Source organism: Sporothrix schenckii (assembly GCF_000961545.1).
Source record: "Sporothrix schenckii 1099-18 chromosome Unknown Cont41, whole genome shotgun sequence".
Taxonomy (NCBI): Eukaryota; Fungi; Ascomycota; class Sordariomycetes; order Ophiostomatales; family Ophiostomataceae; genus Sporothrix; species Sporothrix schenckii.
The window spans coordinates 1,264,636-1,288,640 of NW_015971142.1; the positions used below are offsets into that span (position 1 = coordinate 1,264,636).

Below are 24,005 nucleotides of genomic sequence, written 5' to 3' on the forward strand. Positions count from 1 at the left end.
TACACGCTGTTTTGCGTCCGTTGCTTTGTGCGGCGTCAGAGGAACCGGACATCTGAACGAGGACGATGGCATAATACTTTGAAAGAAGAGAGGTCTTGGTTCCTGACTCCGAACATCGATAGCGAGCATCGGGACATGAGACTCGACGCACGTGGACCTCATCGGCGTATCGCTGGCCTGCATCACAAGTGATCGTATACCGATCTGCATCGCATAGTCAGAAGCGTATCGCCATCACGATAGGGCCACGCCGGCAAGATAGCTACGAATGCAGCTCTACCACGTCAGCTCCCGACGGAGTACATTTCACGTGCCGGCGCCACCATTGCCCCGTCTGGGTTGCGTTCCGTTACAGAGCAAAGTCCTGCCGAGAATGAAACCGACGGGCCACGGAAAAGGATCGAACCGAAAGTCCTCGTCTCGATGGCCCAACCAGTCTCAAATGCTCCGTCCTTTGATTGCTTCTGGCAGGTTGCACCAGCACAACGGCGTAGCATACTAATCACGATGTACGGCATATTCTCTGCACGGCGTAATGCTCTGTACCGCGTCTCTCGCCAAGCGCACCATCAAGCCATCACCTGGATTCAGCATAACGCGGAGCATAAACGCCGCTTCAAGCCGTTCTCCGTATGCTCCTTGATTTGGCTGCATAAATGGGGAAAACCTATATGCACGGGTAGGTGCGCGCGCTGTTTGGTTCTTGATGAGCTCATTTTTCCTCATTGGCTTTTACACAGATTGGTGTGCCCGGCATGTGAAAGTACTTGGTGGGAAAAGGCAGGGAGCGGCAACACGGGCTATTTGGGGGCTCCGGATGTTAACTTACACATGCCGGAGGCAATATGGGCGTACAGAGCACACAAAACCTGCTCCCCTAGGTGGCCCCCTGCTGAGCTTTGAGAGGACGTTCGAGCGTTGACTAGCTCGTGTTGACATGCTCATGGGGCTCATTGTGGGCGTGGCTTCGCAACTAGCGACACCAGCATATTTTGCATGTGCTTTGTTCCCTGTGGCGCATTTACTGTGGATGAATACCAAAGTGCTCTTCTCGTCCCTAGTTGCTGATCTGGCTGACAGGATCCCCCGCCTCTTGCCCTCTCTCCGCCGGCAGATTGGCGTCTGTGGACAAAAACAAAGAAGGCAAATGCGTCGTCGTCTTATCTTCTTGTCCCTTGCGCCGTAGGTCGCTGTCCACGGACTGGCTCAACTGAGGATGCAGCGCAAGCGAGACGCGTAAGGGCGCAGTGCACGTATGACAACGTTGGGTATCATTGCTGTATTGCTGTCTGCCAAACGGCAGGCGTGCTTCGCTCCTCAGCCCGCATCTCTCGTATCAAGGAAAACGCCCAGCGAATCCGGAAGACAGCCGTGTGTGGTCCGTTATTTGGTTGCTTTCTCGTGAGATCCATCGTCTAATACACTGGAAAGAGGGCAGACTGGTACTGGATGCGGGCGTCGTGTGTTAGCGGCCCGCTATCAGTTTTGTAGGTGTGTAAGAACTTTGCAGGGGGCTACATGGCGGCCAAGCAGTTTCCTGGCAGCCTGGGCAGGCACAAGGAGATCGTGTTCCGGCAGAAAGAAACACAATACGACAGATTGACACAGCTCAAAGTACCTTTGCCAGTGCACCGTAGCGCTTGAGGGCAGCTTGCCGGACAATCCGATACGGACAGTGCAATCTTTGCGCGGTAATCTACCCGCTATTACGTTTTGGTTGGTGGATGGCCGACTTCAACCACAAACTCTTACCTTTACAGCGGACTTTCTCCCTGCTCACGGCGGGCCAGGGTCTCAGCTCGTGTCAGGTGCTGTTACTCAGTACGCTGGACCATCCGCCAACAGAACGTTACAGCAGTCACTTTTGAGCGAACGGACCTTTGTCAACTGCGGCGCGGGCCCCACATGGGAAGCCGTTGGCACTTGCCGGCTTCTGCTGTCTCTGAGAGTCTGAATAATAAGGGATGCTTAGCGACGAACTGTTGCACCTGCCCTTTCAGTGGCGTTCTGTGTCCTCGTCGCATCCAGGGCGTTTGCACATGATAAAACGTAGTCAAAGAAACGGGAAAGAACCGCACTTGCCCCTCGCTGAATCCGGCCTAGTGCCCCAACACAAATAGTGAGCCCGGCTACTGGATTTTGGCATCTCCGGCTGCAGACTGCTGCATACTGCAGACCTGGCCATGCCCTGCTGCCCTGACACCCCTAGTCGGGGGGGCCACAGCGCAGTTGCCCCCCTTTTCGCCAACAAGCCCAGCGCAGCCACGGCAAAGCGCCCCAGACAGGCCCACCTTTTTGTGCCTTTCCTTTCCTTGTCTGGGCGTTTGCACGTGCAAGTGAGAAACGACACTCCCAGATTGGGATTGGGTCCCAGACAAAGCCCAGACCCGTCAAAATGGGGGACAGAATTCCCCCTCTTACGAATACAACCACCACCACCGTTGGCTCTTTCCTCGTGGCTGCCCTTTCTTTTGAACCCCGTCTTGTCCCAGTTCCTACTCCCCCATTCGCACCTTCTGATTTTCTGTCTCAACGAGCAGGAACAGAAGTCAAAAGAATCCGACGAAACAGGGTGTCACATCCTCGCGCATTCCTGCACCCTCATACCTCCAACGAAACTGCGAAGATTTATGATTTGACGCCGACGACTCTGACGCTGTGAGCGGCTGGGCGCTTCGACTCATCTCCAGGCCCTGTATTTTTCAACACTTCCTGTTTGGTTCGACCTGCTCACGCAAAGAGCCTCAAACCTCGGTCTGAGCAGAGGAATATTATAGAGACATCATCGAATTCCCTTTTGACGAAGCGACCAACTTTATATTCTATTTCGCCAACGTCCCGATTGCCTCACCGTCGACCCCAACGGCTCGCTGGCTGACGCCTACGGCGTTCCTCCACTCGTTTCGGACAAAAGATTGGGGTCGCATTGTCATGCTTCGCAACACGAGGACATCTACCCGGTCGCTCGTCTAGAATCCTTCCGACGACAACGTCAATCGACAACGAGGCTTGATCGTCCAACGACCTTGCTTGCCCTCCTGCACGATCGACGAGATACCTCTTACCATGGCGCCCGCAAACACCGCTATCAGTGATGTCGCCCAACCTGGGGCCGTCAACTTTTCGCCAATCGACCGGAAGGTCCGCGACGTGCCGTCTTACTCGCCGCCCACCTACTCAACACAGAAGCAGACCCAAGAGACACAGTGGACACCACCCCAGACATCACCGGATGTCAAGGTGCTCCCGTTTCGCGAACTGAACTCCGAACTCCCTCCCATCCAGACCGCAGAAGCCAAAGCCCGCGAGCATGGCGAGTCACGGCATCGCACGTTGCCGTCCATCTCGTCCGTGACGGGATCCGTGACTGGGTCAGTGACGAGTGCGGCCGACTCACCTGCTGAAGCGCCTTCGGCAGCCGGTGCTTCGACACCCACCTTGACCAACCACTGGCCAAGCCTCAACCCTTTGACCGCGTACTATACCCCCGGCCACATCCAGTCGTCCGCAGAATCCCCTCTGCGGATGGATGTCGACGCAAGCAGCACGAGTACCGGCCCTGCCGGAGCGACGACGCCCGACCGGTACCAGGACGCCCGGGCGGCTAGCGTCAGCTTGGAAGACCCAGATGTCCGGATGGCGGCCGAAGCGCTCGGCGACCTGCGTGCCGACTTTGTCTCTTCGCCCCCGGCCCGCTCTTCGCCTCTTCCGGGCAACAACAACAGCAGCAGCAGCAACAACAGCAACACTTCTGAACCCCTCTTCTCCCTCCTTACAACATCGCACCCTCTCCTCGCCAAGACCATCGAGGGGACGACGTCAGCTTATAATACCTCCAAGAACCTGTCGCCGCGCTTCAAGTCGGGCGCCGAGTACGTCGAGGGCTACCTGACGCCCATTGGAAATACAATTGGCTCTGTCAGCCGGGTGACGGGAGTTGAAGGTGGTGTCCGGTGGTTCCTAGGAGGCCGCCGTAGGCACCAGCACCCCACGTCCGGGGAAGGCGAGTCCAGCAAGCCCAGCTTTTATAAGAGACGCAAGGTGGATCTCCGGCATGGGCGCACGACCAACGTCGCCGAGGCGCAGCACGGCCCGACGTCTGCGGCCAGCAAAAACGATACGGGGTCGCGCTCAGACGCTACGCCGGCGCGCGTTGTCCGCACCAGCGCCGAGCGCTTCGACCCCAACGAGGACCGCCGGTTGTCCATGAGCACGGTAGAAACTCTCCCCGCTTACGATGACCACCGGTCGCCGGACTACACCGAATCTGACGGCCCATCCTTGATGCAGATCGAATCCGCTGGCTCCCTGGACAGCATCGCGACAAACAACGGATCGCCTACCAACCAACAGCAACAGCAGGCGTGGCAGTCGCGTCTGATTATGTCGACATCCGGTCTCAGTGTCGCCATGAGCGACGAGAGTCTGCGCAGCCTCAAGTACTGCCTCAACTGGCTGCGGTGGGCTAACGGCAACATCGACAAGGTGATTGAGTCGCTGAAAACGGCTGTCGAGCAGTACGATTCGGCACACGCCGCTCAGGGCGAGGGCGAGGGCGAGGATGCAGCACAAGACGGATCCGCCGCCCGCACCGATGCCGCCAGCCAGGCGCAGCGGAATGAGCTGGCCGCACGCATTGCCTCGCTGCGGGGCGACCTCCTGCAGACACTGCGCGGCGCCGTCGACACCGTGTCCAAGTACGCCGGTGGTGCTCTGCCCGACAATGCCCGCGTACTGGTGCGCCGCCACCTGACCAGCCTGCCAGCGCGCTTCCGACTTGCCAACCAAGCCGAGGCATCGGCCGCCGCAGCCAACGGCGGTCGTCCGACCACCGACAAGGAGGTCCGCGAAGGTGCGCAACGCGTGCTGGTGCTTGCCAAGGAGGGCCTCGATATGATGTCGCAGGTGAGCGGCGTGCTCGATGGCACGATTGTGAGCGCCGAGGAGTGGTGCGAGCGGTTGGGCAAGAAGAAGCCGGGCGACAACCAGGTCTCGGCGGTGACGACACCCGTACCGGCACAGGGCGACCGCGACGTTGTCATGCAGTGACGTGGACGGCCGTGGTAGTATCCATCAACATTCAACATCTGTCTTCTTCATTCTAGCGATACCTTGATGCATCAACTTTTGCATCCTTCCATCTCTCACGTCATATTTTCCTTTCATGTTCTGTTTATTCTTCATTTTTTACTTCATTCTTTTTTCATTCCATTTCCATTCCATTTCATTTGTCTCTTGTCGTTTCTCTCCGTTTTCACTTCTTTTGTCAAGTCATACCCCTTGGTTGCTGCTCTTTTTGTCAATGGTCTGGCTTGTGTCTTTGGTTCTGTTGGGTTTGGTTTCCGATATTTGTCTTTTTCTGGAGCTCGCCGTACCTGTTTCCTGCTTCTTTTCAACTAATTGTGAACTTTTCTCTCTCAATCTCTCGCAATCTCTCGCAGCCATCTCGTGCTATTATGCGTCTTTATATGCTGCCTTTTCTGTTATTGGGTGCCCCTGCTTTGCTGAAATGTTTGACCTAGCTAAAGCAGCTTGTAAGCGAATAGAATGGAGCCAAAAGAAATATTTGAGTAAACCTACAAAAAACGTACTACGAACACTGTCAAGTCCCTTCATTCTCATCCAAGAAAAAAACAACAAAAGCAATAACTGAAACAAAAGGACTCCACGTGGCGCTGCACTATTCAAGACTCCTCTTTTTCGAATTCCCTTTCTTTTGTCTCCGCGCCGTAAACCTGCCTTCATTCCCAATCAACACTCGCTAAGGGTTGCTTTTCAGCCTGGCATGTCTTGGCTCTACCCACCTTCTGCCTAATTCGACTGCATATCACTCTTTGTACAGAATACATACAGCTGCGCTGTAGCCCAGGTACTCCGTCATGAAACCGTCGTATCTCGCACGTCGTATCTGTTGACCCTTTTCACTTCGGGTCCTTCAGTGGTTTCTTCCTGGTTCCGTTCTGCCTTACGAGCAGCCTCACCACCGTTCACGCGCTTCGCACTCGTCACCACTTTTTCTCTCATCGATGCTAATTGTCCACAGCGACCAAAGAGACCCAGGCTAAACTACCTGTGCCTAGCCTAGTGCAGGGGTTGGGGACAACAAAACCAAAAAAGAACGGGAGCTGAAGTTGAATTGACCGTTAATCGGCCATGTTGCCTAGGCTGGGACAAGGATGGGACGAGAATGAGGGGGATGTGAACCCCCAATGAGTGCAGGACTTTGTTGTGATGAGATTTCGACAAAAAAGATTGTAGCAGTCGCTCCTTCATTGCAGAGAAATGTTTAAGTACCATCGCTCTTTCCTTAAGCAGCTCCCCAGAAGTATCCAATTGCAGGCTGTACACCCTTCTGTACACGACGAACGGCATTACCAAAGACTACAACGGCCCTGCTATTCTCCTCTCTCCATCTTTAGCACCGCGTCTGTGCTACGACAGGGAGGCACAATGTCTACGACTGACAAACCCACCACCGACGCAGCGGCGGCCGCCATCGTCGAGGACGCCGACCGTGTCAGGCTGCCCGGCTTCGGCCTGCCGCACAGCAGCGGCTGGGTGGCTAACAAGGCCAAGTTCCCGCATGCTCTCGAGTCGGAGGGTCGCGGCAAGCTGAGCCGTGGCCTTTTTTTGCGCGAACGCCGCATGCTCGACTTCATGGGCAGCATCACCGATAAGCCCGAGTGGGAGCGCAAGGTGTTTGACGAGGAGATTGTGGGCAAGTGGCGTGCCGAGGCCATGGAGATGCCCACTGTCGACGACGACGACGTCTACATGTCGGATGACATGTTTGACTATGTGAGGACTGCCTGGCTGTACGCGAACAGCTCTTTGAATTACGGAAAGACAGACAGCTTGCTAACGCCCACAAGTGTATTGCCGAGCTCCGTGACAAGGCAGAGCGGCTCAAGAAGACGGGGTTCGTGACGACGTTCGACGCCGAGGTGACAATCGTCAAGTCGGACACTGCTGTGTCTGACGAGCTCGCAGCTGCCCTCAAGCAGTGCGTCGCCAAGCTCGAGGACGTGCCCGAGCGTGACAAGGACTGGCACCCCGGCTCCGATGACCAGGTCCTGGATCTGCTGCACCCGTCGCTGTACCCTGTCGTCTTTGGCGCCACGCGCGCTCTGACAAAGGGCACCGTACCGCTGGACGACTGCGCTGCTTACACAGGCCGTGGTGAGGTCACCGAGCTCTCCGACATCAAGCCTCATAGCTACAACCCGTTTGCCAACCACGAAGACCTGTACCAATGGCTCCCGGCCGACGTGACGCTGTCCGAGGACGGCTCTGCCAGCATTACCAGTTACATCAATAATCTGCACCCACGCGTCCACAAGGAGCTGTACGGCGTCCTCGAAAAGTTTGTGGCTGCGTCGGTTCCTCTTTGGGAGGAGGCCCTCACGCCCTATGGCGATCGCCGTCGCATCGAGCTGGACGCCACAGACGACGACGAGGACTATTACATTCCGGAAGGCATCGTCTACGAGATTCCACGCGAGGACGGAGAGGACGGAGAGGACGGCAAGGACTCCTCCGAATACGACGACGAAGAGTATAAGTACACCGATGAGTACCAGGAGTGGTGGTATGAACACCGCGTCCTTGAGTTCCGCGAGCCAAAAGAATATGTGCCCTTTGACAAGCAGACCGAGTCGGTCGAGCGTGTCCACCTGGCGCCCACGGTCGACACACCCAGCCAGTTCCCCAAGGGCCTGCAGGTCATTTTCAAGCTGGCCAACATCCACCTGACGCCGGAGAAGCCATCATACGGCGGAGGCAGCTGGCACATTGAAGGCACGCTGTCCGAGCGCATCTGCGCCTCCGCCCTGTACTACTATGACGAAGAGAACATCACGCCCAGCCAGCTATCCTTCCGCCAGTGCATCGACGAGCAAGAAATGATGATGATCCCCGCCCAGAGCATGTTCACGAGTCTGTTGAGCTACCTGGGTATTGACCAGTACGGCACGGCGGTGCACAACCTCGGCAGCGTGCTCACGCGCCCCGGCCGCCTCCTGGTCTTCCCCAACGTCCTGCAGCACCGCGTGGGCTCTTTTGAGCTGCAGGACGCCACCAAGCCGGGCCACCGCAAGATCCTGGCCATGTTCCTCATCGACCCGAGCCGCCGCGTGCTCTCGTCGGCCAATGTCCCACCGCAGCGCAAGGACTGGTGGTCCGAGTACGTCCATGAGACGCCGGCGCTCTCGCGTCTGCCGAACGAGCTGTTCTCGCACGTCATCGACCTGGTGGACGAGTTCCCTCTGTCCTGGGAGCAGGCCGTAAAAATCCGAGCCGACTTGATGGAGAAGCGCAGTGCGTTCACCGAAGACCAAGAAAACGAAATGAACGATGTAAGTTCACCCTCTCCGAGGACCAGACCCAACCAAGAGAAGTATGGAATACTGACACACTTCAGCACACTTTCTCATTCTGCGAGCACTAGAACGGCGACGCGAAGGTTGTGGTCATGACAATTCTCGGTCGAAGGAGCCATAGTTTCTTTGGGCTTCTGACGTTGGTGTATTTTCCGGTATTGCTGTCTGTTTGGTCTGAGCCTGGGGAATTATATTATACATACTTGCATAACAAATGGGTGCTATTGAACCGGAGGCCGTGCTTGTCTGCAGATGAAGCTGTGGTCGCGAAATGGAGGACACCATATGGCTGGCATGCGAGGGCATTTACATAATAAATTACCAGTTTCATGACCTTTAGCACCAATTTTGAATCCAGCCTAGCGTTTAAGAAAGCTTGCCCTAGCACGTGATGAGTCCACTGCCTGGAGAAAAGTGTGACCAAATGCCCTTGCCCCACTTTTCGCGCCCTTCCCTCTCCGCTTGAGCTGCAAAACGACCACCAAAAAAGTGCGGAACAATTTTTTTGCCCTGCAAAAAGAATTGGGGCTGGCGCCAAACGAATCCTAACCAAAATAGACGAGTGTGAAAAAAGTGCTTCCCGCTTCTCTCTCCCATCCCCCCCTTCGTAATTCCTCTCATTGACAACCAACGAAGTCAACGGATTTTTGACAAAACCCACGACAACAGCGAAGATGCCGACTCGTTTTTCCAAGACACGCAAGCACCGCGGCCATGTGAGCGCCGGTAAGGGTCGCATCGGCAAGCACCGCAAGCACCCCGGTGGTCGTGGTATGGCCGGTGGCATGGTACGAACAATCCCGATTCCAGGACGATGAGGCGAAGGAGACGAAGTTGATGAGGAAGGGGAACGATTCCGGAAGGGGACAGCCACAATAGAACGGGCCAGAGGTCTACGTTTGGAAGAACCAGATCGCATGCGTCCCGTCTGCGTCGAAAGAGCAGGCGAGCAGAGGGTTGAGAATGGCGGACTGGATGTGGCATCGAAATGAGAGGACGAAACGCTGACCGTCACCTTTACAGCACCACCACCGTACCAACGTCGACAAGTACCATCCCGGTTACTTCGGTAAGGTCGGTATGCGGAGATTCCACCTTCTCCGCAACCACCAATGGAACCCCGTCATCAACCTGGACAAGGTACGTGCGAACAGGCAACAAATGCCATTTGCGAAGCTCGGACTCGCCAATGGAAGCGACCAAGAAGGAAAGAAGGAGACGAGCACACAGCTAACTGGCAACTCTACAGCTCTGGTCGCTGGTTCCCGAGGAGACCCGCGAGCAATACCTGTCCGGCGAGAAGAAGGACACCGCCCCCGTGATCGACCTGCTGCCGCTCGGCTACTCGAAGCTGCTGGGCAAGGGCCGTCTGCCCGAGATACCATTTGTTGTCCGCGCCCGCTACGTCAGCAAGCTGGCTGAGCGCAAGCTGAAGGAGGCTGGTGCCGTTGTTGAGCTGGTCGCATAAAGTGGTTGATATCTTCTTTTTTATAATGGGATGCATCTTCTTTTTTCCCTTTGTCCTTTTCTCTCTCTCTCTTGCGCATGGGGGAAACAACAATCAAAAAAATAAAACGGACGACAGACGACGAGCCGTTTCTCTCCAACCAGACAACCATGACACCACAGGCGACACAAGATGCGTACGCGTTGGCTGGCTATACAGGAACGTACGACCAAACTGAACACGATTGCATTTGCGTCGACCTCGGATACCAGACGACGGGAGAAAGGGATGATGAATATGCCCAGACTCCCCTTTGGATGTACCATAGTGCTGCGAATTGGGGAAAAGGGTCTCAAAAATGGGATTTGGCGTTTACCGCGAGAGAATCAACAAAAAAAAATGAGAAATTTTTGATCATCTCTTGGTTCTATGAATTTCGTATCTCAGTAGTTGCTCATGTCGGCATGTCCCGTGCTCGATTTTTACGTAGGCTATTACCATCTCAATCCTATTTGAAAACTATTGCACTCGGCATTGTTCACATATAGCATCGACCTGCAACGACAACATATATCGGGACGTAAATTTATTGATCAACAACTGTACTTGTTTAAATGGAGAGGGTATTGGACACTGAAAAATCTAAAACGAGGATGCAAAAATGAGTGAAGAAGATGGAGGCCAAAGTCAAAACTATAAACAAAAGCCAAAAGGAAAGGATTTGGGAGAAGTATCAAACACCAAGAAAAGGTGAAAATGAGAAAGAACAACAAAAGCCAAACGTCCTGTATCGTTCCCACCGAGAGCTGAGACTTCGTAACTTTCATTTGCCAGACAGAAAAGAAGGAGAACAAAACAAGAACTGTGAACCTTTTTTCATAAAATCGTACCTCACTCGTCAATCGCCTTTTTCCTGAGGTTGTCCCCTGCCATGGTCCTTTCTGTCCTATCGCGGGAACCATTGCCCCCCTAAAACTCGCCGTCACCGCCACGGCCAACGGCAGCAGCGGTCCACAGCCCGACAAGGCCCCACCAGCTGACCTTCCAGCCACGCCACAGGCCCTCAACGCCCTGGCCCTGGCGGAACACGGTCTCGGCGACCTTGGTGTTGGCGCCGCTGGCCTTTCTCTTGGAGTTGGCCTTTGTCTTGTACGGCGACTCGCTCGTGGTCACGGCGGATGTGCCCTCCTCCCAGACAATGTGCGTCATGGTGCCGACGACGCCCTTGTAGACGCCGAGCGGGAAGATGGCCTCCATGGGGGTCATGGCGAGGGCCGCGCCAGGCGCCTTTGTTTTCAACACAGGTCCCAGGGCGCGGACGTACTCGGGCGAGCTCACAAGAGCGGCCTGGCCGCGGCGCAGCACCGTCTCAATGGGCAGCTTGACAAACAGAGCAAAGGACGACGAGCAAAACTTGGCAATGGAAAAGGCCATGGGGCTAGCATCCTTGTCAATCATAAAGCGGGTGCGCAGCACGAGCGGCGTCGACAGGGTGAGGACGGGGTGGATGAGAGAGTGCAGAATAGTGGGCAGCACGAGGACGGGCGAGCAGACGTAGGAGGGCAGGCTGCGCAGGAGGGACAAGGCGCGCCGCGGCTGGCGGCTGGTGGGTGTGATGATGAGGCGCGTGCGCACGAGGTCGAGCGGCGACAGGATGAGGCCGGTGGCAACGGCGGCGGCGGCAGCCACAAAGAGAGACGCCCAGGGGTAGGGCGAGGCAATGTCGATCAGACGGTCGACGTCGTCCTTCAGACCCAGGTCCGGCACGTTGAAAAGGGCGCAGAGCAGACTCCGCGACCAGTTCTCTAGAAGCGACTGCACCACTGTGTAGAGAAAGGAGGCATTGGTGCCCTTCCAAACGCCCCACGCGCCTTCTTTCTGCCACAGCTGCGAGATGACCTCGAGGATAGAGTCGGGCTTGGTGAGGACCAGATGGTTCTCGGTGAGAACCACAGACGCCCCGTTTGTAGCAGAACCGCTAGGTGTCCTAGCCGTACCACCGGGCGAGGTCTCATATGGCGATGCAGCACGGCGCCTCTGAGCCGGCAATGGGTAGAGAGGAGATGACGTGTTGGGAGCGTTGGAGGTAAAGTAGCTGGGCTCGTCGGGATCGGAGTCGTCGTCGGCAAAGTGGTTGCTGAACTGCAAGTAGAGGAAGAGGAGACTACGTTAGCTGGCAGACCGGAAAGGAAAATGAAGAGGGAGAGGGTGAATTGAAACGCACCGGGTCGTCTGCTGTGCTGCCATCATAGCCAAATGAACGCTGCGGGCGGCCGGCCTCTGGCTCGATATTGACCACGGGCATCGGCAGGGCCGATTCGGGTGCCAAGACATCTAGCGGTGCTTGGCTGCGGACTTGCAGAATGGTCTTTGCAACCTCGAATGGCTGTGCCATCAGCACGGATGTGTAGCGCCAGAGCAGCTCGTCAACGACATCCTTAGCAGACTGCACGACGGACGGCGACGGCTCAGAAAGGTAATCCTTGTAGTCAAGATCGGCAAAAATATCGCGCGCCTTGTGCGAATAGGGCGAGGTGCCGTTGCCGTGAGGCAGCTGGCGGCCATAGGATGGAGGAGACGCAGCGTTTGCAGTCTCGTTGGTGCTTAGGTCGTAAAGGTCGTCGCCAATGGACGGTGGAATGTAGTAGGGCCGCAGGGGGTTGACCCCTTCGCCGTGCGACGCCATGTTGGCCGATATTGTATTCGATGTGCAATTGATGTCGTCTGTCTTGTCGGCGGGTGGTTGTGCCTCAAGACATTGTCGACATATCAGCTTGTTTTGAGGTGTCGAGATGCTTTGTTTCGCGGCGATGCTCGCCAAAAAGTGTTAGAGTAATATGGTCTGGCCACCGCTCCTTCCTTCCTGCCCCAGAATTATGTCATTAAAACTTTGCTACAAAATAAAATGCTAATTAAAAAAAAAGTGCAGGCGGCAGGAGGGGCACACATACCCACGCCACCGTCTGCACCTGCCATCTGGTCTCCCAACCGCCTGGCAACGATCATAACTCGGAGATAAAGAGCATGTGCCCAGCGAAAGACAGCGAACGGGTTTCACTCACAGGCGCCACGAGGCGGCTGGAACACCTAAATTTACAGCGCCGTTAGGCGGGAAACGGTTGGTCGAAATTGCCCTGTCACTATTGGCTGGAAGACTCCTGTAAAACCCGCGGAGTAGCGAAAACAGGAAGTAAGAAAAAAAAAACCGATGCTAAAAGTTGATTGATGTCGCTTGTCACGTCGTATTATCTGTTGGTTGACAGCTCACTCCATTCTGCAAGGGATTTGCATATTGTCTGTTGCTGTTGTACAAAACGACGAGAAAAATAAAGGGGAAAAAGGAGCGAAATTACGGTGAAGAAGACAGAAAAGGAAGGACGGACGCAACGGCGGACAAATCTTCTGCTCTTTCCTTTAACAGTGACCCGAGTCAGAATTTGAGCCAAATCCAACCGTCTGCAGAAAGCGACTTCGGCTGACGACGGCTCTTTCCTTTTAAACTGCTCGACACACGCCACGACCCTTACTTCTTCCAATCTTCCTCCCTTTTTCCGTTCACAACCTCTCCCACCATGACAAGAGCACGATTGGTTTCTCAGGGCGTCGCCCGCTTCGCCTCCGGCCCTTGCGCATTCTCGTCGCGCACAGCGCCGGCTCTGCGCCAGTTCAGCTCTACGGCCCGTCCGGCACCGAGATCTCCGGCACGCACACTGGCAGCGTTTGCGAGCCTGTGTGCCTCGCCACTACGACAGAGCAGCGTTCAGTGCAGCGCGCGGCCCTTCTCGTCCAGCGCCGTCCGCGCCCACGGCCATATCCACAAGCCGAAGGAGGGAGAGGAGTCAGTCTGCCCCTCCCAATGCTCCCCAGAGATTCCGGGCCAATTGAATTCCCCTGCTGACTCTTCAGACTCTACGTTACATTTATTGACAAGGACGGCGATGAGCACAAGCTGGCCGTGGCGGCCGGCGACAACCTGCTCGACATTGCACAGGCACACGACCTTGAGATGGAGGGCGCGTGCGGTGGCTCGTGTGCGTGCTCGACATGCCACGTGATTGTGGAGGACGAGTCGTACTTTGACAAGATGAACGAGCCAGACGACGACGAGAACGACATGCTGGACCTGGCGTTTGGGCTGACGGAGACGAGCCGGCTGGGATGCCAAGTGGTGATGACCAAGGACCTGGACGGGCTGGTGGTGCGTCTGCCGTCGATGACACGGAACCTGCAGGCGAGCGACTTCCAGGCCAAGTCGGCGAGTGGGTAGTGGACAGTATAAGGGAGAGCATTGTATATGGATATGGATCATGTAGACCCCTGGTCATTTTGTCGGTTAGAGATGTCTGGGGCCGATCGGATGTCGGTTGACAGTGGAGGAAAAGCATTTGTACGACTATAGAATACCCTGACGACTAGGAAGCGACGGGGGGCAGGCCCGTGGACAAACGCAACTCATCCAGGAAACAAAACCAGGAATCAGGAACCGGACAGGACGAGCAAAACGAAATCAAACGAATGAAAGAATGACAACCCATACCAGAGGTAAAACCGCCATGCCTGTATTCCATGCATGCAAGAACTCTATGAGAACAACAGGAACTATGCAAAATGGGAGAATTCAAAACAAGAATAAAAAGAATAAAAAAAGAACAGAAATAACACCGGGAGCATGCTACGCCTCCTCCAGACCTCCCTTTTTTAACCCACCACCGCCCGACGCGATTAGGTCCAAGAAGCCCTTGCGGCTCATGTCCGTCACCTTGGCCTCGCGCTTGTCCATGCCAATTATGCCCTCCACCTTGGCCTGCTTCCTAGCCTGTGCAGCCTGGACTTGCGCAGCGCGCACCGCGTTGAACAGCTGCACTACACCGCGCTGCGCCACCTTGCGCAGCCGGCGCTCCGTCGCCAGAATGGTCGTTGTCGTCTCACCCACGGTGTCGACCTTGTCAGAGTCCGCACCTTCGGCCTGTGGCCGTGCCGTGGCAATCAGCACATCCTTGACACGTCCCCGCTCCAGCGCGGCACGCTTCTCCAGACGCATCTGCCGACGGGCCTTCTCTTCCAGGCCGGCATCGACGACACGGCGGCTCGACTCGCGGGCGTCGGCACTGCGGGCCAGCACGGGATCCGCACGGCGGGTGGACGACAGTTTTGTGCCGAGAATCTTGGACAGGGAGGTGGCAAAGGTGGCCGGGTCGTTGCGCTTCGACTTGGGCACGCCACGAGCGCCCTCGCCGACGTTGTCGCTGTCGTCGTCGCCGCTGCCATAGGCGTTGTCATCCTCCTCATCGTCATCGTCGTCATCGTCGTCATCGCCCTCTGAGTCAGTTGGTGCGTCTCGTGCGGCAGGGACGCCACGTTGTGACACTGCCAGCTTGCCCTTGGCTTTGGTCGGACTCGTCTTCTTCGGCTCTTTCTTCTTTGTCTTCTGGGCGCTGCCGCCGTCACTCAATGAGTCGAGCGAGTCACTGTCGTCTTCACCGTCCTCACTGTCGTCGTCCACACCGTCAAGGTCCATCTCGTCGTTCTCGTCCGACGTGGCACCGTCGTCGGCCAATGCGTCCAGGTTTTCCTCGTCCGAGTCCAGCAGGTCGACCGCCTGGAAGCCGTCGTCGCTGCCGTCGTCGTCGCCACCCTCGAGTCCTAGACTCGTCGGTGCCTTGAGGTCCTCGTTGTCATCGTCACTGTCGCCGCCCTCGATCGAGTCCGAGTCGCTGTGGTAGGCACTCTGTTGCCGCTTCCGCTTCTTCTGGAACCGGTCGTTCTTTAGCCGCGAGGCCTGGACCTCGTCGCCGCGCCGTTTTCTTGAGACCGCGCCAGACATTATGTGTATGTGTAGTTGGGAGAGACAAGTGCCTGAATTGAATGGAATTAGGTCGAGTCGTTGCTGTCTGCTCGGTGCAACTTTCTTTTTTACACGATTTGATGGTGCATGGGCTGCTTAAACTTTTTTTTAGATAGTGTAGATACAGACGGCAGAATCCCGCCCAAAGTTTCTGTAAGCGGTTTGGGCGGTGTGCACTCTTTCAACATGTCTCCACTTTTATGTCACTGCTCCCAACGTCAACGCAACAGGTCGCGACTTCCTTCTTCACAATATTTTGTTTTGATATATTTGGAAAGAGCAGATTCCTGGTTAATTTCAACGCAGTGGCTTCTACAGGAAACCCGACTATATACAAAAGCTGTGGCGATTTGTCAAGCGCTGCTTCGGAGCCCGTCAAGAGAAAGGCCAAGCCGGCCAAGGTCGGCTTATCCAGCAGCCCCACGAGGGATGACGATGCTTTCTCTGATGTGTCTTCAGTGGTTGCTTTCTGCTGGGCACTCCGTCTACGTCTTCTCAATTCCACAATGAAACGGTCTATAGACGGTGGAAACAGAATAAACGCTCGTCCATCTATTTACCAGCTCTCATCAACGACGAAAACTTTTACGTATTGTCGGCTGTTCTCAATACCCCCAAGTCGTGCCGTTCCGCGCACACGACAATAAATCCAAAAGATGCTTTGGTATATGAAGAGAAACGAGTTTAGTGGAAGAGTTGAGGATTGAAAAAAGCAACATATTTGTAATGTCAATGGGATAATACGGAGGAAATAAAATGAAAGTTATTATTTTTCGTGTATGTAATATCTTTAATTTCTGTAAATTATATCAGATTATTTCTGATTTGTTTTAATATAATTTATAAAATATTCTCCCAGTCTTTTGCTTCGACCAACTCCATACATCATCTCTCCTACGTTTTTCTTTTATACTATAACATATGTTGAAAAGTACGTCTTCTACTTTAACAGAGGCTTCATCTGTTGAGTCATCAATAACCTGTTGTATTTTCGTAATCCTCCACAATGTGCCAACGTCACCAACCCAACTTCACTCACTCAGCAACAACACAGAAATACACAAAATACAAAGTACCAAGATTAGACAAATATAGACCAGATATCACCATGGCCTTCAATGCGTCTCACGATGACCTAAGAAGGGTCAGATGGACAGCGATGCATCAGCGCCTTGGGCTGGCTATCGTATCATCTCCTCAATATCTTCTTCCCATCTGCTTCCCGTGCCATTTCACTCTACATTATATCCGTTCACGGTTTGCTCCTGTATAGTGTTATTATCTACGTGGACCTACCGGTCTATTCATACGTCAATATGTCTGAAAATATTCCCTCCGGCGACACGGCTGCTGAACTGCAACCGTCGATTGCAGCGTCCAAAACCAGCAACATTATCACTGATGTGTGTCTTTTGTCGATATTGACCTCGGACGCACCGATAACGATAACGAGAATGGCGAACCTGTCGATACCCTCGGCCCCTATCCCACAGAGGAGGAGCTGAAGACTCTCCGCCGCATCTCTGACAAAATTCCCCTGAGCATCTACACCATGACGGCCGTCGAGTTCTGCGAGCGCTTCTCCTACTATGGTGTGATGGTCGTTGTCACAAATTTCGTGCAATGGCCAATGCCCGCCGGATCTCTCACGGGCGCTGCTCCTCACGGGCAGCCGGGCGCCATGGGCTTTGGGCAGCGCGCCGCGACCGCCATCACCACCTTCAACGTCTTCTGGCAGTACTTTATGCCCCTGTTTGGAGCCTATGTTGCCGACACCTACTTGGGCCGCTTCCGCACCGTGGCTCTGGCGCTCGGCATCGACATCATCGGCCACTGTATCCTGCTCGTCGCTGGGCTGCCGCCCCTCCTCAAGCAAACGCCAGCCACGGGTTCCCTGGCAGCCCTACTCTTGGGAATGCTCATCATCGGCGTCGGCACGGGCGGCTTCAAGCCCAACATCAACCCGCTGGTCGTCGAGCAGGCCGTGTCGTCCCACATGTTTGTCCGCGTATTGCCCAAGACGGGTGAGCGAGTAATTGTCGACCCAGCCGTCACATCGTCTCGCGTATTCCACTATTTCTACATGTTTATCAACATCGGCGCCCTCTTCGGCCAGGTCGGGATGGTGTACGCGGAAAAGCACGTTGGCTTCTGGCTGTCCTTTATGCTGCCGACCTGCATGCTGTGCCTCTGCCCGCCCATTGTGCTGTTAGGCCGCAAGCGGTATGTGCGTGTGCCGCCGCAAGGATCGGTGCTGAGCAAGGCGCTGCGGCTGTTTGTGCGGGCCAACCATGGACGCTGGTCCGTCAACCCCGTGAGGACCTACCAAAACCTGAATGACGGCAGCTTTTGGGAGCGCGTCAAGCCGTCGCAGATTGCCGCGGCCGACGGCCCGAGCTGGATGACCTTTGACGACGCCTGGGTCGATGAGGTGGCGCGTGGTGCCAAGGCCTGCGCCGTCTTTGCATGGATGCCCTTTTTCTGGCTGTGCTACAACCAGATGACAAGCAACCTGATCTCGCAGGCCGCCGTGATGCGCCTGGACGGCGTGCCCAACGACGCACTGCTGGCCATCGAGCCCGTGTCGCTCGTTGTCTTGATCCTGCTGCTCAACGAGGCCGTCTACCCGCTGCTGCGCCGCCTCCGCATCCACTTCACGCCCATCAAGAAGATTGCCGTCGGCTACGCGGTGGCCAGCGCCGCCATGGCCTATGCCACCGTCCTGCAGTACTTCATTTACAGGGAGAGCGAGTGCGGCAGGTATGCGTCTGGCAAGCTGCCCAGTGGCGAGCGCTGTGCCAACGTGAACATTAGCGTTTGGGCGCAGGGCGGCGCCTATGCACTGTCGCTCGCCGAGATTTTGATTTCCACGACCTGCCTCGAGTATGCCCAGTCCAAGGCCCCCAAGAACATGCGGTCCATGGTCCAGGCTGTCTCGCTGTCGATGAACGCCATCTCGACCGCCCTGGGCTTTGCCTTTGTCGCTCTGTCCTCAGACCCCAATCTGGTCTGGAACTACGGTGCCACAGCCGTGCTGGCTGCCGTCGCAGGTACGGGCTTCTGGTTCACGTTCCGCGGCCTCGACCAAGAGGAGGACCACTTGAACATGCTGCCCAACGAGGTGCTCAATGGTGTCTCGCAAGCAGAGACGCAACAGCAAGCCAACGAGAAGGTGAATGCGGCTGCTTAACGAGGCGGCGCAGAGCACATGACACTCGACACTTAACCATTTTTTTTTGTTCTTCTTCTCTCTCTCTCTCTCTTTTCAAATGTTTTCGCACTATTGAAAATGTATTTGTGTGCCAATAATAGAACCAATAAAACAACTAAATTGTACTGCTGAGACCAAAGCGGACAGCTGAACGTTAAGAGCCGCATCCCGACTGCGACTGTAACGCTGCTGTCGCGGGTTAGGCTGCAAAATAATGGCCTTAGAAAATTTAAACTTCGTGTTGTTGGTGTGAAGGACTCCAAAGAGCCACTCAGGGAACATCAAAGGCAGAGCGGCAGCATGGAACAACGGTACTGTACGTTTTGTTTTCAGCGCACACTTTGTTCTTTCCTCTCTTGTGATCCCGTGAATGCACGGTCCTGGCTTCATGGTTGTCGTTCGATCCTTCCTGGTTGCTACGAGGTGTACTGAGCCGTTCCTGCCTTCATACACCTCTTAATCTTTTCTGGTCCTTCTCTTTTCGTGTCTTGTATTCGCCTCATTGGTGTGTCTTTCGCTCCTTCCTGTGCTTGAGACATGCAAAATGCCTGTTTTTATTATTAGAACCAGGCTAACCCGCCTCCGGTCTTCACGTGTCCCATTTCGCATCCACACTCTTTTGTCTTTCACATTCCATCCATGAGGCTCGGGACGGAACTTCCCATCCACAACGCCGTCTCAACACTATCCAAGCGCCATTCGAGAGCCAAGCTCAGCCCTCGGACACCACCAACTTCGAACTGCCGCCTTGGGCACTTGAGCACATGCGGGAGGCAGTGCTCTCAAAAGCGCAGCTCCTTCAACCTCCGGCGCGACGCCAAGTTCTACACCAGCCAATAGACTGTTGCGACCCGTTTAACAGGCCAGCAAAGGCACTGAGCCTTTTCAAAACAAGGCAATACATGGACACCAGGTTTTGTAAGCCTAGAACTGCTGTGCGGGTCGCCTATTGTTGACTATCTGGAAAAATATCAGGTGCAGATTTGACAAACCGAAAACACCAAATAGCAATCGTCCAAACAGACGCGGGCTCGAGTCATGAAACGTATCAGCAATTCCATTTCAGACCATTCTCTGATCCTCCATGACCAGCATATATTGTCCCTTGAGCAGTGCCAAGACTCGATGCGGAAATGAAGTGGCCGCCTCTTGCAGGTGCAAATCCTTTTCTGTCGCGTTTTTCAACTTTTTTGTCTCCAGCCCCATGCAGCCTGTCAGCAGTAGGGTGTCATCAGACCGCTTCACGCTGTGACAAATTTTCGAACCCCCCTCCCCCTTTCCCGGCTCCCATTTCTGAGGCCAAGTTTGGGATCCTTCCCAAGGTTCTTACCACGCCCCCTTCCCGTTCCCCACAGAGCCTCTTGCTGGGAGGCCCCTGCTCGACCTACCAACGCGGCGAATCACTACGAAGTAAACAAGATCCACCATCCGTCGCGGCACCAGGATCAGTGGGCAGTTGGCGAAACAGGGTTGGGAGGCTGGCAGGCGGCTGTTGGAGAATGGCGACGCGTTTGGGGTTCAAATAATAGCCCCAGTACGGAACACTCCGTACAAAACCCTGAGATGTCCTCTCTGGTAGTCTGGCCTTGGCGATTTTCACCATAGAAAAGAAAGAGACGAAGACGATATGGGCGTTCTTGTCCTACATCGAATCTTCAGAACTTCGTTGTGTCGCAACCCCAAATAGGCTACCCCTCACCAGCTCCTCTTCGCCGTGGCATTGTGATGCTATCGGGAAACAGCATCCAGCATCACAGTATCACGGTATCCCTCCTTTCCCGCATCTAGCAACACTGTCTTCCCGCAACTCGTTTGATTTCACCTTCAATTTAAGGCTCTGCGACCATGTCAAGCAACAGCACGAACAGCACGTCGGCAGCCGATTCGGGCGGCGGCTCCGGCAAGTCGGGTAGCAGCTCTGAGTTGATTATCGCCATCGCCGCGTTGGCCATTTCCATCGTCGCCCTGATCATTGCCGTTCTCCAGGCTCTGCAACAGTACTTTAGCTCTGCCGAAGGTTACTCGTCGTGCAACGAAAAGATCATTGGCGGCTGGTCCAAATTTACCAAACGCAAGCTCATCGCAACGCAATTTCGCTTCGAGGTGCGCTTCCGGATACCTGTTATATTTGTTGCGCCGCCACAAAACGCATATGGCCCGCTGGGCGACGACGATACAAAGGAGATTGTATATATGGACGGTTCCGTCGAAAACTACCGCAAGACGCACACGTGGACGCCAGAAGAGTTTGATATCAAGCAGAGGGCCAAGCTCAAGGGCACCGACACGCGCGATACGATCCATACCGCCGACAACGAGATGACCACCTGGCTTGCGCTCCTCATGGCGATTCAGCGCATGGAGCGTGAATCGCGTGAGTGGCAGGAACGCATCTGCACTCCGTACGTGCCGATTGCGCCCGAGGAAGCGCAAGACCGCCACACCATGGCGGTGGGCATGCAGGAGAAGACGCGGTCGTGGGACACAATGCCCGACGGCCTGAAGAAGCCCTATGCTACTACGGCCATGTGTCACATGGTCGAAATCATGGCAATGCTTGGCATCTACTGGAAGGAGTTTGACCGGAGCAAAAACCTGTACCGCGCACAGGGCAACGGCTTCCTTGTGACTGGGTCTTTGGTGCCGAACCTTGGTGTTGCGTTTACATTTGAGAAGGTCGGCAAGACTTGGTTCCAGGAGAACCGCATCGTGCCGCATGACAGCGTCAAACAGCTGTGCTTTGGCTTCTGCCCGACCATCTTCCAGGCCGGCATCAAGACACCGCTCTACACGGACGAGCCGAAAGACGAGGGCACGCTGCAGCTGGGCACGCCCGCCGAAGTGGCCGAGACCCTCGTGTCCTTTGGCTGCAACACGAACACGGTCAACTACTTCCGCCTCGGCAATGAGAACACACGCTACTCGCATTTGTTCCCCGTCACCTTTGAGATGCTGGGCATGGTCGGCGAGGCTATGCAAATCCACCACACCGCTTTTACGATGCTTCCGAACCCAACCTACTTTACGTGGAACAAGTCTGCATTTTCGCTCGTGGGCTTGATGCAAGCCTTGGGCCGGTTGCTGGATGAGGCCAATGTGGAGGAAAACCTGCTACCGCGCGGCTCGCGCCTTTCCAGTCTCCGCAAGGAAATCGATTCTGTCATCGCCGCGGCGACCGAGGACGCCATCGTCAAGCGTCGCAATGACATTTTCCAGGCTGACCAGCGCAAGACGGCCGAAGTTAAGAAGATGGCCGACGCTCGCAACCATGCATTGCGCAAGCGAGGCCCTCCTCGCGCCAAGCCGGCCCAGCCATCGGCCCTCTCCCGTCGCCTTCAGAGATTCCGGCACCGCACAACGAAGACACTGATTCGCCTGGGCGTCATACCGGACCCCAACGCCGTGGCCCTCGCAAAACACCAGCGCCAACTTTGTCCCGACGTACAGGCTCGCGAGACGTTCCCGCGCTACTTGGAGACACTGCACCATGCGATCAAGCGGTGTGACCTGTTCTTGGAGCGCAACTACGACCTCGTGCAGCACGTCTTTGCCCTGCACCTACAGGAGGTACTCTGTTACCTCAATTCTCGCCCATATAGCCCCGACGACGAACCGCACGACACGCCCGTGCCCAGCGTGGGAGGTCCTCAGCAGCGTGGCGGCAACCAGTCGTCACCCGCAGCCCACCATGGCCGCGGCCGGCACGAGCCGCATGCCGCCCAGACACCGCACACGTACACGCCGCCGTCCGACAACACTGAGTACTACAACGAACAGTACATCCCACTGCACAGCATTGACACGGCGTCGTGGACCTTGCGCCACCGTCTGCTCATGCGTCTCTACGTCACCTTTATCCGCAAGCGGATCGCGGCGGTCCCAATTCCTGACGCGTTGTCAACGTACACCCAGGTACGCCGGGGCCGGGAGACGGCGATTGAGCTCGCACGCCAAGACTCGTCGGGGCTGTCGGCGCTTGCCGAGGTGGCTGAGACGAAGTCTGGTAGTGCCTCCGCATCCGCCAAGTCGACGAATCCGCTGGTGGCTGCTGTGTCTGCCCTGTCGTCGGCGGCGGCCTCGATATCGGCCACTGCATCATCGTCGACCGCTCCATCCACGGCTTCGCCCGCTGTTGCGTCACCAGAGTCACCTGTGGAGGCACCGTCTTCGCCCACGGCCTCGCGCGAGGCGCCCCCCGGCCAGTCGACCACCGGCGCCAATGCAGCGGTGGCCGCGCGGGAGCGCGAGAAGGACACGTTCACGCGACCGACGACGGTGCGTGATATTGAGAACATTTGGTTTACGCTGACGTTCCGGATGATCTGCTGGCTCATGCTTCATGACTTCCACAAGAAGGACGTGCAGATCAGCAAGAGCGACGTGTATGATTCGCGGCTGGCCGTGTACATTCTGTAGCGGTGCAGTACAGAGTCGGTGTAGCTGCGGGAGAAACAGAAGAAAAAAATGCTTGGGAACTAAAAACCGGAGTCTGGCACCGTGTAAACACAAATGGGATGTGAGACCAAGTTGTCACCGCTGTAATTATGTCTTTCCTAATATACTGAAAACAATTACCCTACGATGCATGCGCCCGAGCTCCGCCTTGAATTATTGTCCGGCAAGGGGACGCTGGTAGTACACCATACTGTCTTATTTTTAAAACGGCAGATGAAAGTGTCCTGCGAGTCGGAAGTCGCCCTGTCTTCGGATTTAAATCGCCTACATGCAGTCTTTGCTGCAGGACGGCTCGGCGATAAAATAAGGCCCCAGGCTGCACTAACAAAGCGCCCGACCTACAGAATACAGCAGATCACTTACACTTCCGGCTTCGACGCCGCGTCATGGCGACTACCGGGCGACAAAGGACAACCAACTATTATGCATGCGGTTTGAGGCGGGCGCATACCATTCGATCCTTTGAATCCCTGGATGTGTTGCCATAAATGGCAAATGGGCATGGCTCCGAGAGACAAAGGGCATATGTCCGACGTCCGACGTGAGATTTAGGACGTAGGAATTTGTTTCTATAAGAGTTGACAGAAGTCTTCGTTCTGTCCGAAGCTGTCTTGATCTTTACTTTCCCTTGTGTCCTCTTCTGTATCCCATTCAAGCCGCTTGCAGACT

At 55.5% G+C, this 24,005-nt stretch overlaps 10 protein-coding genes across 10 annotated transcripts; 8 read left to right on the top strand and 2 right to left on the bottom strand.

Annotated features, from left to right (window-relative positions):
* Nucleotides 1-2,395: 2,395 nt before the first annotated feature.
* SPSK_08193 (uncharacterized protein) lies at nt 2,396-2,662 on the top strand (the record flags this gene model as incomplete). The annotated part of the gene is made up of 1 exon (XM_016734831.1): nt 2,396-2,662. The coding sequence occupies one exon, from the start codon at nt 2,396-2,398 to the stop codon at nt 2,660-2,662; it is 267 nt and encodes an 88-aa protein (XP_016590721.1).
* A 404-nt stretch (nt 2,663-3,066) lies between these two features.
* SPSK_07224 (clock controled protein (Ccg-8)) lies at nt 3,067-5,049 on the top strand (the record flags this gene model as incomplete). Its single annotated transcript, XM_016733888.1, has 1 exon — nt 3,067-5,049. The coding sequence occupies one exon, from the start codon at nt 3,067-3,069 to the stop codon at nt 5,047-5,049; it is 1,983 nt and encodes a 660-aa protein (XP_016590722.1).
* A 1,401-nt stretch (nt 5,050-6,450) lies between these two features.
* SPSK_07214 (uncharacterized protein) lies at nt 6,451-8,446 on the top strand (the record flags this gene model as incomplete). Its single annotated transcript, XM_016733878.1, has 3 exons — nt 6,451-6,798; nt 6,873-8,354; nt 8,420-8,446. The coding sequence occupies 3 exons, from the start codon at nt 6,451-6,453 to the stop codon at nt 8,444-8,446; spliced, it is 1,857 nt and encodes a 618-aa protein (XP_016590723.1).
* A 606-nt stretch (nt 8,447-9,052) lies between these two features.
* Nucleotides 9,053-9,846, top strand: SPSK_07900 (large subunit ribosomal protein L27Ae; the record flags this gene model as incomplete). Its single annotated transcript, XM_016734553.1, has 3 exons — nt 9,053-9,166; nt 9,402-9,518; nt 9,628-9,846. The coding sequence occupies 3 exons, from the start codon at nt 9,053-9,055 to the stop codon at nt 9,844-9,846; spliced, it is 450 nt and encodes a 149-aa protein (XP_016590724.1).
* Nucleotides 9,847-10,794: 948 nt separating this feature from the next.
* On the bottom strand, nt 10,795-12,511 carry SPSK_07358 (mitochondrial fusion protein (Ugo1); the record flags this gene model as incomplete). The annotated part of the gene is made up of 2 exons (XM_016734022.1): nt 10,795-11,967; nt 12,050-12,511. The coding sequence occupies 2 exons, from the start codon at nt 12,509-12,511 to the stop codon at nt 10,795-10,797; spliced, it is 1,635 nt and encodes a 544-aa protein (XP_016590725.1).
* An 886-nt stretch (nt 12,512-13,397) lies between these two features.
* SPSK_07960 (adrenodoxin) lies at nt 13,398-14,092 on the top strand (the record flags this gene model as incomplete). Its single annotated transcript, XM_016734612.1, has 2 exons — nt 13,398-13,663; nt 13,732-14,092. The coding sequence occupies 2 exons, from the start codon at nt 13,398-13,400 to the stop codon at nt 14,090-14,092; spliced, it is 627 nt and encodes a 208-aa protein (XP_016590726.1).
* A 405-nt stretch (nt 14,093-14,497) lies between these two features.
* SPSK_07670 (uncharacterized protein) lies at nt 14,498-15,649 on the bottom strand (the record flags this gene model as incomplete). The annotated part of the gene is made up of 1 exon (XM_016734328.1): nt 14,498-15,649. One exon carries the CDS (start codon nt 15,647-15,649, stop codon nt 14,498-14,500), a length of 1,152 nt encoding a protein of 383 aa, XP_016590727.1.
* Nucleotides 15,650-16,986: 1,337 nt separating this feature from the next.
* On the top strand, nt 16,987-18,860 carry SPSK_07269 (proton-dependent oligopeptide transporter, POT family; the record flags this gene model as incomplete). The annotated part of the gene is made up of 2 exons (XM_016733933.1): nt 16,987-17,073; nt 17,124-18,860. The coding sequence occupies 2 exons, from the start codon at nt 16,987-16,989 to the stop codon at nt 18,858-18,860; spliced, it is 1,824 nt and encodes a 607-aa protein (XP_016590728.1).
* A 660-nt stretch (nt 18,861-19,520) lies between these two features.
* SPSK_11035 (uncharacterized protein) lies at nt 19,521-19,721 on the top strand (the record flags this gene model as incomplete). The annotated part of the gene is made up of 1 exon (XM_016737254.1): nt 19,521-19,721. One exon carries the CDS (start codon nt 19,521-19,523, stop codon nt 19,719-19,721), a length of 201 nt encoding a protein of 66 aa, XP_016590729.1.
* Nucleotides 19,722-20,726: 1,005 nt separating this feature from the next.
* SPSK_07054 (short chain dehydrogenase reductase) lies at nt 20,727-23,297 on the top strand (the record flags this gene model as incomplete). Its single annotated transcript, XM_016733724.1, has 1 exon — nt 20,727-23,297. One exon carries the CDS (start codon nt 20,727-20,729, stop codon nt 23,295-23,297), a length of 2,571 nt encoding a protein of 856 aa, XP_016590730.1.
* Nucleotides 23,298-24,005: the final 708 nt, after the last annotated feature.